General features: G+C 38.3%; 1 protein-coding gene across 4 annotated transcripts in view; it reads right to left on the bottom strand.

Annotated features, from left to right (window-relative positions):
• Positions 1 to 9,525: 9,525 nt before the first annotated feature.
• The window catches only part of NELL1 (neural EGFL like 1), a 284,792-nt gene continuing 275,136 nt past the window's right edge, over positions 9,526 to 19,181 (bottom strand). For all 4 annotated transcript variants that reach the window (XM_013102879.5, XM_027458303.3, XM_027458304.3 and 1 more), the window contains 3 exons: positions 15,224 to 15,400; positions 13,461 to 13,685; positions 9,526 to 11,507 (listed from right to left, as the gene is read on the bottom strand). In XM_013102879.5, coding sequence (XP_012958333.2) covers positions 11,457 to 11,507; positions 13,461 to 13,685; positions 15,224 to 15,400 — 453 coding nt within the window. In that variant the 3' untranslated portion in view covers positions 9,526 to 11,456. The remainder of the gene's footprint in view (positions 11,508 to 13,460; positions 13,686 to 15,223; positions 15,401 to 19,181) is intronic.

Raw genomic sequence — 19,181 nt, 5'->3', positions numbered from 1 at the left:
GTATCATGAAAAGACAGATCCTTTCTTCTTTTGCAAAAACAGGGTTTTTTTCTTCTCCCCAGTATTTACTCTGAGCCACCTTAACCCTTTGCAATGCCTGCACCAGGCAGAGGAAGCTGTTAATTTTGGGACCTGGAAGCCACACCTGTGGACAGGTGGGCAGAGAGGAGAGGGGGCAGGTTGGAGTCTCCAACTTGCATCCAGCACATTTGAGACTCTAACCCACAAAAGAGACAATGATCAAACACTGAGTTAAGCTGATAGTAAAAAACCTTTTAGCATCCGCGTGTCCACTGCAGAGTTTGGGTGTGTAACTCATGGCGGGCATGTGTCGCTGGCTTGCAAGAAGCCTGTTTTCCTAGAGGAATGACAGCTGGAGTGAAAACAACCTTGTCAGAAGATCATGGTCTCCCTTCCCCCAGCCCCAACTAAGCAGCTAATAAAAGCTACCACAATATAAGAGGCAAAATACTTACCGCATGTTTATTTAAACACGCTACACAGTCACCTTGAGTTATAATATCACTCCTGCTTCTAGCTGCATTTTTAACCTTCCAAAATTTTATTTTCTTCAAACCAAGAGAGTAAATTGGGCAGGGAAACAATACTGAACCTAATATATCACTGTATGCTCGTGGCTGCTAAAAATCCCCTGACTGTCCTCTCAAGTTCTGCTAAAATAGAACTTATTTCATATTTTTCTAAACTAACTACATGTATTGAAACCAAATAGGGCAAAAAAATAGGGCCCTGACTATATCTGCTTTTAGAAACTTTGTGAACTTTTGATTTTGAGTCTTCTGACAGAGGCAGAAGTTGTAAATATCAGCAAGTGTTCTGCAGTGCTTCCCTGATGTTCTTCCCCCAGTGCAATTTGTTCACTGCTTCAAGATATTAGCAGCCATATATTTTACTTTCCCTGCCAGTAGCCAATTTGCAAGAAAGCAAGTAATATAAAAATGGCTATTTACTCTGTAACAAGCAGTACAGTACATTATCACTCAACATTGATGTTGTTAGAGGATAGCAAATCAATAATCAGTTCTTATTCGGTAACTTTGTAAACCATCTGCTCCTATCACTGCAAAGCATCCTCTATTGCAGCAAAGCCTCCCCTGCCATACTACCAAACAATTACTTCTATAAAGTCTAAGACAATGTTTTATCAAAAGGTTTCTAATTGCCTTACTATTTAAGTAAGTGACGTGGTTAGGCAATACAGAAATTCTGCAGAAAGAGGTAAGTTGCAGCTCCTTGTGAAGGTTCACCCACATCAGAAAATATTTTACCTTTCAAATGCATAAGCGTGATCGTATGCTATATTACATTGTTAGATCCTACACGGTAATTTTATTATTCCTATTTATCATCTGATGGGAGCAGGCCCAAGAAGTGCCACTTATAGCATCGTACACTGACCTTATTCCGGAGAGTTCTCCCTCTGCATAGCTCTGTCCAGAAGTGACTGCTCAGCTCACCTGCCTAAATTTAGTCAACCACGAGTCCTTGCAGGGGCCCTACTGCTCTCCCCTGATCATCTGGGGACCTCAGCACTCATTTTGTGGTACTGTTTCACTAAATATCTAACATTTGAGAACAACTTGGGAATGACTATATTATCTCTGTATAGTCCCAGGCATCCTGCAGAAGCTTTAAGACATGTTCTACTGGGGATGAAGGTGGGGATGTGGGATGGGGAGGGCAACACTACAATGAGAACTTAATTTGGAGGCTTACAAAGGTTCAAGTTTTCAGTAATCACTTTTAAACTGCCAATAGAGCCACTGGTTTCCTCAGTGAGTTGACTGCTCATTAGAAAGAAATGAGCAATGCTGAGACTCAAGATCCCAGTCCTGCTGTATTTTACTCACAGCCCTGTGCTTCACCAATAAATCTTGCCTTCACAACTCCAGCCGGGCGGCGAGGAAATGCCACACTGCTGGCTGTCGGTTCTGCTTTCCCACCCCTGGCACCAGCTCCCTCTCACTGCACTCATCCCAGGCATCCTAAGCGGTCATTAATCTTATAAACTGAGTTCTCTCCCCCTTGTCTTCTGTAAATAATTTTTACCCGTGCATCTATATTAAAGCACAGCAACATCTTGCTCCAGCCTCCTGCTCTGCTCATGCACAGTGTGGCTGGGGAGCAGCAAACGGCACCCAAGGGCTGTGCCCCCTGCCAGAGCATCCCCCCAATGCGGGGAAGCTGAAGCTCTGAGATTTGTGCTTTTAGACCCTCTCAGAGCCAGTAGGGTAAGTGGCCACTTACCACAACCCAGCCACCAGGTGCTGTCAGAATTTGTTTTCAAACAAAAACACAGCATAGAAGGCTGAAGCACCTTCCAAATTTGAGTGCCCATATTCTAAAGAAATGTTAAAAACTCCAATGATCTTGTGGCGTATTTTAGTGATTCCTTTGGACTACTTCTTTGGTTTTCTTGACTTAGTAGTGTCTCCTATAAATCACTTCCACATTTAGTGTCACCTGCTTCATGAATTCATTTGTCTTTGCTATAAGCGTCATTACCTGTGTTTATATTACCTGTCTCTTCAGCCTGTGTGTTTCCCTTGCACACTCCTCTTCTAATTTAAACTGCCCAATGCCTGTATATCCAACATTAAGCAATATTAGTTTGATTTGTTTGACTTCAGTTCCACTTTTCTCTCATGCAGAAAGCCAAAAGAATGCTTGTAACCTAAAATATTCAGTGATGTCCCATTACATATTTGATAATGGCTTTCCAGTTTGTGAACTGTTACCTCTTTTTTTTTTGCATCTGGTGATAGCCTGAGCTTAATAAACCAGTTATTTTTGCTATAGGCTGTATATTCATGTCATAAAAAATGTAGAAATCTCATTCTGGAGTTACTGCTTGCTTTGACATAATGCTTTATTTTCCATTTGGTTCTCTGCCTTCCATTTGCAAGCTTTGGCATAATGATTTCTTTTGCCTCAGTTACTGAATATCACTGCATATACAGAGTGAATTCCATTAACCAAGGTTTTATTTTATTTTTTTTACTATAACACTCTACAATTCTTTTGTCTTCCTCTGAACTACCTGAACAGCTTCATTATTCAAGGTCCTACCACACTTATTTGTAAGCTATCACAAATATGCAGCTTTTTCAAATTAAGATCAGATAATCACATACGCCAGTCACACACAACATTTTTTTTAATTTAATGTTTTCCTGATCAATTTATTTCACATTGACTACACTTATTGAAAGATACTGTTTGGCTAGCACATATTTTCCAGGTAGAAAATGTTTCTAGATGCACTTTTATGTTATGTCATGCTGCCCAGTTAGACCACACTGTGACTTACTGGCACAGTGCTCGACTAGTTTTTCTGTTTTAAAGCCAGTATTATAAGTTTGGCACTGCTACTACACTTTGGCATACCCATTATGAACTAAAAATGGCCTAATGTATTCACTTCTGTATTTGTCTGCTCAGTGACAAAGATTTAATGTGATTCTCCTTAGATTTTTTCTGCTTTTTGGCAGGAGGGTTTTCCCTAGTAAATTTCCTTCCTGCTCCTACTTAAGCACAAGAATTGGTCACCTTTTCGCATAAATTCAGAGTAAAAACACTGAAAGTAGGTCAGCACAAGCACCATGCTTCACTCTTTTCTAAATGTAAATCCGTCTCCAGCATCAGCTTCCTCCCCAGCGTTCTCCAACTCCCACGGAGGGAGTTGGATATCTCTAGCCCATTATTTCAGATGAAGGCTCAGATGTCTATTCAGTCCTGTCACGCTGAGTTTGGCCTGTACCAGAAGCATCAATCTTTTAGACCAGCAACTGGACCATGCCCCCTCCTGAAAGCACCCAAATGCTGCTCTCCTCGGAGGACAGCTGGGCTCACAGCCCCCTGCCTCCCCATGTTCAGCCTGCCCCAGAAGCCACGGACTCTTTGCAGCCCACACTGTGGACTTGCAGGGACAGGCCCACTCCACATGTCCCCTTGTTTTCCTGGCCTGCAGAAATTTTAGTTATTTGGGCATCTTTCTAGTGGCAGACTGGACTCTTACCAATGGTAATGATACAAGTTCAGCACAGAAATCAGTACTAATACAAGTTCAGCAGAGAAACCCCTGGACCGTTGAAAAAAGCATATTTTCAAATCCCATACTTTTATACAGCTTATCTCTTATTTTTAGTGCATTTGGGTATAATTATTGAACATGTGGGACTGACATTTCTCATTGCTACTCTTGTAGTGTATGAACTCACCCAAAACATATGGCATACATTTAAATTCAATTGAGACAATATTACTTAAACTGGACAAGTTTGCTTTGTTACTGATATAAGGGACAATTTTCAGGAATTGCTACAACATTTGTCAAATAATTTCACACATATTGACTCAGAATGAGATGGCTACACAGAAGTGAGAAGGTCATCATGGATAATTTCTCTTTTCCTAACTGTACAGAATATAGCATGTGTATATTATAATCCCATATAGCTTACATTGCTGTAATGTTTTAAGTCAAGAAGACAGATAGCTTTGAACTTTTGCGCTGAACAATACTAAAACAATGAAAACCTTCAGCTTAATGCCTCTGAACTTGGCAGGCACATAGAAGGGCAGCCAATATTTGTGATTTAAATCATCCTACAGATGCCTAAATGCTTTTCAGTGATGTTTGAATTTTTGTCAAGGGTTGGTTTGACACGTCTGCATTTTCAGAGGATGCTGAGGTGGTTCTGTGAACTCCATGCAAAAAGGGCATTGAACAGACCCTGATCAGGGGCAGTCTGGAGTCATTCTTTCAAATGATACAGTTCCTTTATTCCCTAACAGGATAAATATTTAAGTGAAAGGTCCTAAGAAATAAATACATAAAATTATGGGTGCTACACCTGCAAGTTAGGTAACTGAGTTGGTCTGGATTCCTTTAATATTAACAGGTGTGGGTTTTTTGTTTGTTTGTTTTTGAGACTGAGGTCCAAGCTACACATTAATTTTATTTTTTTATGACTACTATAAAAATATGACTTTTAAAAGAAAAAAAAAAATCAGTTATGGTTCCAAATTTCCTTTTCTTATTGGAATGAAACCAAATAGTTATTTTGCTTAGTATTCACACTATCTTCTCGGTCACTGCTCAAGTTAGAAGACTGTAGTTGTGGAAAGGCCTGAGAAGCAGTAAATGAATCAAGGAAGAAGAATGGGCTGTAAAGAAGGGAACAGTCACTTTTGGTTTTGTTTTTAGTAGAATTAAAAATAGTTCAATTAAAAAAAAAAAAAAAAGTATAATACCTGTTGTCATCACTAACTACCCTACTGACTTAAGGAATGTTTTGTTATGCATTCATCCAGTCAGATCCTGCCTGGGAAGTCTGCCCACACACTAAGAAAAGCAGATCACTCCCAGCATTTCTAATGCTTCCAAGGCACCAGCAGAAGATACTTTCTGAAGTTTTGTTTTTGTTTTTTCCTTTGTTTTGGAGGGAGACAGGGAGGATCATGGTTATTTCTCTATTTTGCTTCACCCACTGAGAAGAAACAACACGATTGCTGCCCTGCTTCTGCTAACAGTTTATGAGGGCCTCTTCCAGAGCCACCAGCACAGGCACCTCTGCTGCCATGTATCCCTCTCTGGTGCCAGCATGGCCACCCTCAGCACACTGCACCAACAGCTCCTACCTCCTCCCACCACCACACTTGCAGCCAGAGGTAACTCGTGCATAAGAGAAGAGCCAAAGCAGCAGTTCAGTAGTGTTTTATCTAAGCAGCTCAACCACACTCCTATCACACACATACCTCCTATCCTGTGCCAGCAAGAAAAAAGAAAAGCAAGGGAAAAGCACATTGCCCAGCACCACACATGAAATGTTTGCCTGTGATTTTGAGAAAGTTCTGGTGGTGCTTCTGTAGCAGCTTCTAACAAACAATATTTTTGCCTACTCACCAGGATGACTTCATGCAATACTTACTTTGTTCTCAAAAATATCTTCTACCCTGAAAAACAAAATGTATGTGGCTAAAGAGTGAAGTTAATCAGCTAATGATTTAATACAGATGTGAGTAAATGGACACAACTGTGGTCAGGCTGAAAAAACTTTACAGCTGCAAATGTACTTTTAAAATACCTACTTATTTTTTTCTTAACCCTTAGCTTGATAGGTAAAAGTTTACCTTTAAAGCTACTGCTTACCTTAAGATACATGATCATGTCATCAGCAGCACTGAATGAAGGTGTGCCTACTCTGAGTCTAAAAGCACAACAGTAGTGAAGACTGCACATTCCAGCACCCAGATGAGAATTTTGCATAATATTCAGGTAGGGAAACAGATCTGTGTATTTTACACTGAAACACGTGAAAGGGAATCTGTTAAAATGAGTACAAAGAAGCATTGGATTAAATCAAATACATTTTCAGATCTTGTAGCAGAAAAAAAAAAAAAAAGCAGATTTGCAGTTCATCAGACAGCAATCAAATCAATCACATTATTAGAAAACAGGATTTTTCAACTGTGTTTGGCAGAGATAAACCCCTGCTCTCTGCTTTGTATTTGGGCGGTAGTGTGATCTGCTGCAGAACCTCTAAGCCTCCCTTCATAGAAGCGCATGGATAATCTATATGTGTATGCGTATTACCATATAGGCATTCAATAATAAAGAGCTCTGGGATAGGCAAATATGTCATGGTCTATGTATGGATGACACGACTAGTCATTTGGAACAAACTACAGAGGAGAGAATAGCAACCAAAAAGCACTATCAGAGTGTGTGTGCATCTGTATCCAAGGCAAATGCTGTCACAATGCTGTAAACCTGCGGGCAGTGACAGTGCCACACAACTACAGGTAAACTGGCAGGGTGAGCTAACTCGGTGCCTGTCCCCACAGCCCCCTCTCCCAGCCAGGATAGAGGCATATGCTAGAAAGAAGCCCATACTGCTTCAGATTCTGTTGTAACACTGAGAACGGGATAAGGCTTGCTTCCAAACACCACTCAAACCCACTCAATTCACTTAAATAAAACAATCTCATCTACAAATTTAGGAAGAAAAAATAATTGAAGCGTGAGGTACTGCCAAAGCAAAGACTTGGTTACCAGCCAGAAATCCACTCATGAGAATTCAACGCATCCCTCACACCATGCAGCTGAAGTAGCACTGAAGAATTTAAATGACACGTACATGATTTTGGAACCTTTTTTTTTTTTTTTTTTTTTAACTGGAGAAGGTCACATTCTTTTCCCACGTGCTGTGAATCTGCTGGTGACAGTTTCATTAAAAAACTTGAATTTGATCCTTTTTATCAGATTATTGGTATACAACCTTCTCAGGTATACCTAAATCTTCTTATGTGGGACTGCTCACTGGCAGCAAGAAATAATACTGTTATCATCCGCACAAAACATTTGCAGATTACAAGCAATACCAGTGCTTCACTAACACCTCTCTGAAATCAAAGACCAGCTGAAACAGAATTACTGCTGATTTTTACCAGGAAGATAGGAAAACTGAATTTGAAGCATTCAGACACCTTCAGCTTGGACTTTTTATATTATTATTATTTTTCTAATTTATGCTGCTGCGAGTTTTTTGCTTACAGGTGTTTTGATGCAGAAAGATCAGAACCTGATTTTTATCTTCCTTGTACCAGTTTAAATCTGTATGAGCTCCAAAGCTCTACCTTAAGAGGAACAGTAGCTTGTTGGCAGGTATCTATTTCTGATACCAGAATATGTTCCTCAAACAATTATGTCTTATCACAACACTCACTTAAGATTTTACTTCCATCTGTACCATGGGGCCCTTTTAAAATCCTCTCATTAGTGATGATTCTGTAAGTACCATTAGATGTGAGGAGACGTTCCCATATTGCTCATAGGAGTTACAACTTAATTCTGCTACAATCTATTCCGCTGTTTGTGTAATCACTGCTGACACTGTAACTTTGGTTTTGTAAAACATTATTGTTTGCCTCAGAAGAAAAACGAAACAAATAAAAAACAAAACCGCAAAATATTTTGTTTGTCATTGCAATCTGATTGGAAAGATATTATTAATTAAACGTTCTACACAATTATACATGTACTTGAGAACTGCTACCTCTTAGAAAATATGTTACTGGAAGACAGTTGTTATTTAGGTCTCTGAGGCAATAAAGAGACATTAATAAATCTCCCACACACTCCTGTGAACTAGGGAGGTACTAGCATTTCTGTGCAATACTTTGGATTTTCTTTGGTCTGAAATAGTGACTAGAGTGGTTATGTGGCTCTAGAAGCCATCATACTGGAACACAGAGGTGCACTTGCTTTGTCTCAGCAGGTGGGTTTGCAAATAACACCAGGAGCAGAACAGAGCGGTCACTTTCCTCACAAGAGGTGCCTGACACAATACAATGTTCTAGTCTAGTAGCTAGGCTGAGCTTTTTACCAAAAGGAGAAGGAAAAGACATTTCCTTTTCTGTTTTTCAGTTTTTGTCATCAGAAATGTTACATGCAGTGGAAATATTCCTAAATAAGTAGGCTAAACAAGCTACATTATTCCTAAATAAGTAAGCTAAACAGCTACAAAATTCCACCTACCTACAGTGAGAGTTTGGAGCAAGTCCCTTAACTGGCAGGAAGTTGCCGTTCACAGAAGGTCTGGTGGTGGTCCTCCTCATGTTAATACCATTGTTCTTTACTGAGCAGAGAGAAGGATCATCTCACAAAGAGATTTCCAGAAATTATGTTTCCTATAACTGTACCTCTTATATACAATAAACATCACTATTTCCTAGCATCACTATTTCTTAGCATTTTCACTGTAGTGCTGATAGTTTTACAGGGATAAGGGATCCTCATCAAGGCCTCTCGAAAAAGGTTTTGAAAGTTCTTACCTTAGTAACAGAAGAACACAGTGAATTAAATTTTGTGCCTCAGTCTGATCTTTGAGCTGAGGCTGTATCTTCTGAGTACTCTGAAGTTATGTGATGTTATGTGGCTAGTGATCACATTGCTTCAAAAGGAAAAGTTCATCATCAGCAGCATAACTGTTTAAAATGCAACATAAACAAAGAAGCCTGTGCCAATATCTTGACTTTGTGTAAACAATTCAAGCCATATCACTCTGAAGATAATGACATAATGTTATATAAAATGCTCTGAAAGGGTGTTGTTGAATTAATCTTCATTTGGGTTCTAGAAGGAAATCAGAATGCACAGTGAAAAAGTTCTGTGCTCCTGTTGAATACCATCGTAACAAGGTCTGGAGCTTCCAGAAACCATCTTATGAAAGGGCTTCACTATTGTGAGTTAAATTGGAAAAGAATGATTTTGAAACCCTGTGCTGTCATTAATCCCATTCACAAAGCTTCAGAAATCCATGGTATGTGACAGACTGGAATACAAGATTTTGTCTTACTAAGTATAAATGAAGTATTTCTTACAATTATGATAATACATCTCGAGGCAAACACTCCTCCTTTTAGCAACATAATGAATTCAGGTCTGGAAAGGACAGTGATTAGTGTTTTAAACTTCTGTTAATAAAACTAAAGGAAAGCTATCTGTACATAGGAGTTTATTTAGATGCCCACAAGTTTTAAATCATTCCCCTTTATATCTCAGCCCACTGGATATCTCATCCAACTGAATTACCATTGGGTTTTACAGTGTGATATACAAAATGAGCTGACATGATTTACAAACATCCTTTGAGTATCATATAAAACACAACTGTTTCCCTTATTATACAATCATTAGGGCAATGCAAATATAGTCAAATACACTAGTAGCTGAAAATGATGGGGTATTTTAAGAAAATAAATTTAACTTTACCACACAGACCTGTTAGATAAAACAAGTAATGTTTAAAAAAATGGAATAAAATTATCTGAGTGATAGCAAGTCATTTTTATATTTTTCCACTTTTCTCCTTATAAGAAACATGATAGTACTTGATCTAAAAGACTTGATTTTTTAATTTTATATTCATTTCATTTTTTCATTTTTTTTTTCATTTTTTCATTCTTATTTATCTGTTTCAGTTTTTCTGCATGAAACGATGAAAACCTCACAAATATAGACCTTCCAGACTGTATTCACTATACTTATTTCTGCACTCTTTTCCACATACTCAGTGCTTAATTAAATGAAAAGCAAAAAACACTACACAAATGAGCAGAAAAAAATACAACAGCACATTAAAAAGGTGACGTTAATCTGCAGGTACCATCGTCATAGAAATATATTCTTGTTCTAATGCCACAAACTTTCTAGCCTCATGAAAAAAAAGAATAGACATAAGCTGAAGAGAGTCTAAACTCTAACCTCAATATAGGGCTAAGAGTTTTCATTTTTATTTCTAAACTTATGTATTAAAAGACACTGTGTGCATGGTAAATTTAAAACTAAATATTTTTAAATGTCATAAAATAAGAGAAAACTTGTTTCTGAACTGTTAATTGGGTAATGAGATTTACCGAGCGTTAAGATCTACTGTCCTGCGTGCCACTGGTAGAGCTGCTTCTGCACTTTGTCATTATGGTAGCAGTAACTGAGAATGGTGGACATCATTATTACTGTAAATACAAAAAAGAAAAAACTCTGAACTAATCAATGATGTTATAACTGACAGCAAAATCTAACCTAGTCATTTAAAATTAGTTCATCTTAAGGCCGACTGTTTTATCGTTGCACAATTCAGAAGAATTATACCCTTTTGCAGCATTTGTAGTTTCTCTTGCAAAACAGAACACTGATAAAGACTAATGGTTCTTTTCTGAACATGTGTTGAAATGGTGAGGGTAAGTTTTAGTACCATTTCTTGCTATAGGAGTCTTGCTGCTGCTTCACACATTTGGAAAAGAAAGTGCTTTTTTGCTATTTCACTAAGTTCATGGCATTTATTTTTATATTTTTTAAAGACAGACTTTGATTACTTCCATTCTGCCCAATCAAATATACCTTTGAATGTTTTAAAATGTTGGACAGATGTGAAATATAAGTACTATGCAATTTGACTGTACATACATACATATTTTCATAAATACATCCAACAGGGACCTTGGAACTAAGTATGTGATATCATGGGACAAAACCACAACAGGCTGTTTTGTTTGTAAAATCTAGATCCAAAGGAAGAAGAGCTGAATTCTATCATGTTGTCAATACACAAATTAAAACAAAAATACAGCATTAGTTTACCCATGAAATAATTTAAACGTATTTGCAAATGTCTTGACAGGAAAAGTGTGTAATTTACAACACTGAAAACTTTTAACAACCATTGACTTATATGCGCTGTACTGTAAGTCACCCGGACAAGGCTAGCAAGGATGAGCATAGTGATAGGTCCCAAAGGCAACTCCCAAACATCTTCCTCATGCGGAGACTTTGGTAATTGTCTGTTGTATAAAACACCAACGCATACAGCTTCATTGCAGATGTTAACTTCATCAGTGTTCCTCTCCCAGCACGGTCCAGTTCAAGTACATCAATTATTGTTGAGACATTCTAAATCCACTGAGCAGCAGACGTTCCCATTCTGCACAGACAAACAAGCAGGTGTCAATCACTGCTGCAGAACAAGCTACAAAGAGCAAAGGGGATCGTAGCTGGCAGAGGTAATTCTACCGCACACAAAAAACACCTGCTTAAGCCATCATCCCAGGTTGTCCTCATAGATCCCAACAGGGATGGCTTTTTAAGGAGGCTGCTTTTCTAAGTAGCACTCTAATTATCTGTTCTTTTTCTCTCTGTACAGACTGTATCTGCCAACAGACAGAACTAACCTGAACTACATATGAACTACAAATCTGGTTGTAAAACAACTCAGTGATCCTCATGATAGAACACAGTACAACAGCAACAAAGATGATTCGAGTTGGTTTGTCCCATGCAAGAAAGCTAACAGAGAGAGTTTTAATCTGATCCATACTGGGAAGCTCTCAATTTTTTCTGAAATATGCCCGGATTCTTGGTTTAATCAATATGAAAAACTCTGAAGAATGGCAGAAAAGCTAACTTCCATAATTCACAGCCCTGAAACAACAGCTTGGTTTCCCACAGTGAACACAAGAATATTTTATGTAATATAAAGCAGTATTTTCATAATTCTGTTTGTTGATTTTTGTTAAAAAGCAAGAGAAGATCAGTTTTCACTTAGAGTGATACAAAGCACAGAATTCATGGTTCAGCTTCCATGGAGTCTGAAAACAGCAGCAAACAGGATACTGTCATCTGGTTTTTATTAGTCCTTTGTAAACAGAATGTTATCTACTACAGCCTTAAGTCCACAGTGACTGGCTTTGGTGACAGCTACCTTAAGATACTTTTTCCTCACCACTTAGAAATTCACTTTTTTTTTTTTTTGAGGAACACCATATTATGGATCACCAGCATCACCTCTGTATAAATATAAATATAACTTTACAGAAAATTGCACTTTTTAATCTGGACTGTTTTGCCATTTCTGCTTATATCACAGCCTCTAAAACATTTACTCATGTACAACTGAAGAGCAGTGAACTGTGGCAAAGGGCAGGAGCAGGCAAGAACCTAGTGGACCAGACCAGATGCCAGAAAGGTTACAATTCCAAACTGTAAGCTCAGTAAATGGGGAAGTGCAGCATCCAGGCACAAGGTTCACACTGCATACGTTGTGATAGGAGAACAGCTGGGGAAACAATGCCTGAAACAACTCCCAGAAAATGCTGGAAAATAATTTTTCTAAAGTCCTGGTCCCTCCTACATTTGGGCAGCCCCAAAGCAGGCACTTTGTGAAGGCTGAGCTTGCTAGCCTGGAGCTCCTCCTGGCACACACTGCTCTGCATTATCTGCCTTGTTTAGAGACAACTGCCTTTACCCTTTCTCTGGAAAACTGCTGGCATTGGCAGTGTTCATTATGTACATACTTATGGGTTAGAGTACTCCCTACACAGTGACCTCTCTGATCTACTCAGAGAGTGGCAAATAAAGCAGGTGTGCCCTTGCTCTCTCCCTGGACAAAATACATGACAACGGAATAGAAACTAATAGGGAATAGAAACTATGGCATTTCCCTCCCACTTCTCTTATGGAAGTGCCTTCATATGAGGTTTCTACTTGTATACTTGCTGGTGAAATTTGTATTAGTATTCTTGACTCCGCTTACCAGTTCTGCAAAAGACATTTTCATAATCATTCACATGAATTAATTATTAAAATGTTAGCCTAGTTTCATACTAAGAATGCCTGAAAGGCTCACCAACAGAATGTCTGTAAATTGTGCTAGGATATTACATAGCTGTGCTCAACATTTCGAAGAAAACAAGCACAGATTGTTCTGTTTCCACCCTGCAGACCACATAAGACACATTTTTTTGGTATGCTACTTTTCCTGCCCTCAGGTCTGCTTCACTTCACAGCAATCTGAATACGAGCTTCCAAGGGCAGAAAATGACCCTGTTTTTATGTAGTAACAATCATTTCCATTACCATTCAACCTTGTCCATCGTACCTTGCATTTGCAGGTTGTACAAGGAGATCCCACCATGGTCCATACAGCACCACTAAGTCTTGTAATTCCATAGCCATCTAGACACGTTTTCCTGATGTCATAGGTGATGTTGTCAGCCAGGCAGGGGTCACTGACGCAGTGGGGACAGCACTCTCCTTCTGAAATGGCTGTGTACTCGCAGTTTAGATTGGGGCACAAAAGAGGCCAACAGTCCACTTCCCCTTCCTATAAAAATTGAAACAAAGCTCACTGAATACATTTCCATTTGTTAGCTAACTTTGCATCCAGTCAAATGGAAAACATTCATTTTGCCAGAATTGAAATAGATTTAATGGATCAGCTTCTCAGCCTGGTTGATCATGTAACTGCATATTTAAATACTGAAAGTTTTCTAAATGTAGCAGAGTATCATTTGCTTGTTTCTTGACTAAAAACACCACTATAGGAAGAGAACTTGAGTTCTCTGGGTTTTTTAAAGACAGCATTAAATACTGGTTTACAATAACTTTCCATAACCTACAATTTTTGCAGAGATGGCCTTGCAGACTTATGCCCTTATGGGCACATAAAATCTCCGTGCAGTCACAGCAACTGTTTAAACAGGAAAATAACAATGCAAATATACCTAAGTTAGCATGTTTGAGAAGCACTGAACATAATCTAACTAGCAACAGTCAAAAGCTATTTTACTGTCAAATGCTAGAAGAGTTGTTAGAACAATACCTGCAACACGTGTTATCTTCCACTTAGTGGAACTTAAAAAAAAAAAAGATATAGCACGGATTTACTGAATTGGTGTCTTTTAGTTCTGTACGTCTGTTAACCTAATCATAAAATTACGCAAAGAAATGCTGACCACAAACTCAGCATCCTTTGTAAAACACCTCACATTTTATTTTTGCCATTGCTGCTGTCTGCAAACGTTTCTTGCTGTTCTTTTGCCAACATAAAAACCACCTTAGGAGAATACAAAATACAATACTTATTGCTCTATGTTACAGATAATTATCTCTTAACAGTAACTTAGTTTTGAATGTAATTTGCTTCCTGATGCTCAGACACCTCTTGATTAATATCACACGTAAAAACAATGTTATACAGACAGCTATAAATGGAAAACTGATAATTTTAATGAAGTTCACTGCTGCACTAATTAGTATATCTGTACAAAAATTAAAGCTGTAGGGAGATAATCTACAGTGCTTAATCAGAAAAGAATGTTCTTTATTTTGTATGTTTGTCTAGTAATTTTGGTTTTCTTTATTTTTTTTTCCTTTTCTTTTATAATTCACCATGTGGCACTGGCACTCTGTTTTTTCAGCTTCTGCTGAATTAAAAAAGAAAATTGCCCTGTCCATTTTGATAAGAAAGGTTTAAAATTAAAAACTGAAACTCTTCCATCAAAATCCATCACATGTGAAAGAACCTTTAAAAAATATTTAAAGATCAGATGACATTATAAAAGTTGTCAGAAGTAGACAAACACTTTAAAAAAAAAAAAGTTAATATAGCATTAAGGTTTCCAAGCTTTTGTCAAGCTTTTCTTCTCAGTCATTAGACATACTTATTCAGCAGTAGGAAGAAAACTGGTGGTGTGTCATTTGGTGCGTACTCTGTCATTTGGTGCGTACTCTGTAAGTGCTTTAGTATCATCCTTAGCCTGAAAAGCAGGTGAAGAGAGAGCAAACAACCTGCTTCCAAGTACATTTAGCTAAAAACAACAATCATTATTCTTGCTCCCCTCCAAAACACTTTACCCATACCAGGCAACGGCACTGCTGGCAGCTGTAGGTCCAGTTGTCCCCACTGCGGTAGAGCTTGTGCCCCGTTTGGTCGAGGCACTGGCTGGTGACGCGAGTGTCACACTCGGGGCAGCAGAAGAGATCAGCACTGGGGTTCTCGCAATCACAGGCTGTTCTCCGGCAGAAAATCCTCCCATCCTGCAAAGACACATTGCCCTACTGTCAACCACAAACCACCAGAAAGCAAGCCAGATCAGTGTCCCAAAAAAAGCCCCACTCTGTACATATCAAAGAGCATGTCTTTCACATATCAGAAAATATCAAGTTCTTAACATATTAAATATTACCAACATAAGGACTTGATCATGTAAGTTGTAATACCTCAAATACCAGTGTTGTCCCAGTTTCTGTCAGTGCAATTGATTCAATGCTGTCTGAATGTGAGTGGTGTTTTCCTGTCTGCAACTAATTGAAAATAAATATTTTAAAATAAATCAGTACCTCAGATGAAATGTGAAAAAATCTTCTTTCTCATTAGTTACACCAAGGAACTCTCCAACCAGTAGCCTCTTTAGTACATGCAATATCTGTTTAACTTTATTTTGACTAACTATGGAATTGTGAAGAAAATAACTTGAATAAATACATGGAAGGTATGAGGTTGGTCCCTTTAAATTCATAGGAGCACCATGCAGCAAAATCACAATGATACTAATAGTTCTTTACTCTGAATTCACAACTGGTTCTGTTCCATATCTGGACCTACTGTACACCAGCATAAAGCTAAATGGAGTACAAACTATCACCACCCATTATAATTCTGTTCATGTACTAAAGAGGGCCCATATTCCACAGACTCTCCAAAATATGATTTTGCTAAATATTTACTTACTGTATTGGATGGCACATTTTGTTAAAGGACATTAAACATAACTGTGTGAGATAAACAGAAGATTTGCTTCAGCAAGTAAAGGGAAAAGGATATATTCTCTTTGCATCAGAGAAAGGCAAATTGATTTTAATTCTAGTTATGAAAACTAGGGGAGCTATTGTGTTTGAAATTATAGCATTTACTATAGGTGAGCCAACATACTGATATGCCACATGTAGACTTGGAACTGAAATCAAAGTTAACAATGAGGAGATTATTGAAGAGTTTTGACATTAAATTCTTTTGCATTTAATGCAGATAATTGGATTACTCCTTATTCAAACAAAACATCACCTGTAGCCAATTTGAAGGTAGTGTTGAGAGAGGAGTGAACCACAGTTGTACCATTTGCAAAATTGCTCTCACTTCAATGGATTTTTTTCATATTGTCATCAGAACCTTGTTCTGAATCTATAAACCTCTACCTGATGCAAGTGGGAGATGCTTTTTCATTGCCACCAAAAAAAAAAAAGGGATACCTATCAAAACAAGGAAATTTACTTCCTCTCAAAGCATTTAAAATGTGATTACTAAAAAGAAGTGTGGCAGTCCACGATGTCTTTTCCACAGGCAGACAGAAAAGCCATAACCTCAGCATATAGCATAGGAGAAGGCTGTTCTGTTTGTGTTTTGAAGAATGTATTTTGACTCATAATGACTATGTCAGTCAGCATCACTGATGCATTTCATAGCATTTTTGGACTGATTAACATATTGCTTTCTGTTATAAGAATTATTAAAATGGCTTGTTATGCCTAACAAGGAAAGTTAAAGAGAACACAGAATTACAGAAATGCAGAAAACATGCTAGCTCAATATGGTTCTCAAGTGCTTTTCCTAGCCAAAGGGCATAAGGCTAGACTGTCTTAGTCTTTAGTCAGCTTTGCATCAAATTAAGATAACTAAGGATTCTGTACTTGTGGCTGATTCCTCACTGAAGCCATAGTAATAAATAAAACTTTGCTTCCCTACTCAGCAGTTTGAGTAAATCACAAAGTAAGGAAGATGGCCTGCAGCCCAATTCCTTACCCACACCTGCTGGACAGGTCCAGATGCAGCACGGGGAATAATAAAACCCACAAAAACAAACAAACAAACAAACAAAAAAATCTTCCCTGCTGCCAAGTTATGACCAAATCTCTGTACTCACAGGTAGAAAAGCACAAGTATCTTCCACCCTTTCCTGAGGGAGGACATCAAGGAGCATCCCACCACAAATGCTCTGCCTGAATGACCAGCTCCAGGTGAGTTGGGCCAAGTGTCTCGGCAGCCTGATGCCACCAACAATGTCTCTCTCCTCTCCATAATGGATTGCTGATTAATAATGGTTAGCAATAACCTATCTGCCCGAGCCCAATTTACTTTCCAAGCTTTCAAGATTATTTTTCAAATTCCCCTTTCAGCTGGTGATGGTGCTGGTACTTTGCTACTCCGAGCTACTGTGCTGTTACCTCTGGGGAGCAGCTAACCTTTTACACTGCCTTCACTCTCTGTATTTCAGAGCACTGACAAAGCTTGATGATTTTGCCAGAGACCTTTTGGTAATCATAATACACTGCTAATAATACACTGCTAATCTCTATTATTTAAGCATCTGTGTTTTATCTACAACCTCATTAGTTCCATGCCTTTCAAAAAACATTTTTATCCCTATGCTGCAGTGGCATAAAGCCTCTTAAGCTACATCTTACTTGTGTCTTTGCAGTTCTATATTAGCATTGTGGTTTTTGGTTGTTGTTTTTTTGCTTTGTTTTTTTTTTTTTTTTGGTTGTTTTGTTTTTCTGATAGCAAAAACTGAGAAATACACAGAAAATAATTCATTTCATTTTGATGGGATAATTACATATAGCATCTTGTTAGTACCTCTCTCTCAGCCTTCCTCACTGAAGCAGTTCTACAGGTTTCAGAAGCATCAGTGACATGAACACAAAATTATTCTTACCAAAGGAAAAAGTGACACACAAGAGAATCAATGTAAAGGGTGACTCAAGTTTCCACAGAACCCCAAAACCGATCAGATAGAATTCAGACCCCGCAAAAACCAAACCAAACCAAACCACCTCACTGTTCTCACCATCAGGAACACCCTTCACCTGTGCACATCCCACCATTCCCAGTGCTGTGCTTACCCCCCAGATTTTTTTCACATTGGAATGGAGGCTTATCTGAATTAGACAACAAACTCAAAAGCCCACATATAGCCAGACCATACAGCAGGCTTTTTTTTTCCCCCTCTTGGGAAAAGGAAACAACTACCCACTCCCCTTCAAATTTCTATCAGTCTTTTGTATTAAATCCACAAGAGTTTAGGAAGATACTTGTAAAGGATGTACCGAATATACTTAAGGTATTGCATTAATTATACAGTCAGCTAATTAAGTTTCAAGAGTTTGTGTTTATGTAAACTTTGTCCCCATTCAGGTGAATGCAGACAGTTTGAAGAGACTGGGGTGATGGAACACTGGAATAATCCCTTGTGCTTCCATAATGAAACTCTGCTTCAGCATACTACTGAAGGAATATAATTTCTTGTATTTGACAGCATTCTACTCCACAAATAGCATCACTTAATGAACTTCAAAGTTAAGCATGCTACTTGATTTCCATTTGAAGTTAAAGTATTTTCAAGACAGGATCCATGTCTTCCAGCCACTGCACAATATACATCTATCTAGCCTTTTCTATATTAACTATAGCAAAACACAAGCTAAAAAAAAAAAAAACAAACATTTTTTTAAAGCTGAAACACTGATTTGTCTCCAAGAGAAAACAAGTGGGTAGGATCATTTCAAAGTTAGAGTAAGAAATACGAGGAATGATTTAGTCATACTCTGCCCTTTCCCTCACCAAAATCAGCAAGCTGCAAAAGGATCAAGCAGGACCAGCCCTCCATGCAACTACATGAAAATAGTAGAGCCCTGCAGTAGGTTTGAGAAGTCTGGTGTACTGGGAGCTACCACAATCTATAAAATATGTTTCAATAACAATTTCAATAAATGCTGAGAGAAGACTTTACTTTCTGGTTGGATAAGATGGAGACAGAGCTCT

Source organism: Anas platyrhynchos, chromosome 5 (assembly GCF_047663525.1).
Source record: "Anas platyrhynchos isolate ZD024472 breed Pekin duck chromosome 5, IASCAAS_PekinDuck_T2T, whole genome shotgun sequence".
Lineage (NCBI taxonomy): Eukaryota > Metazoa > Chordata > Aves > Anseriformes > Anatidae > Anas > Anas platyrhynchos.
This window is presented reverse-complemented; position numbering and strand designations above follow the sequence as displayed.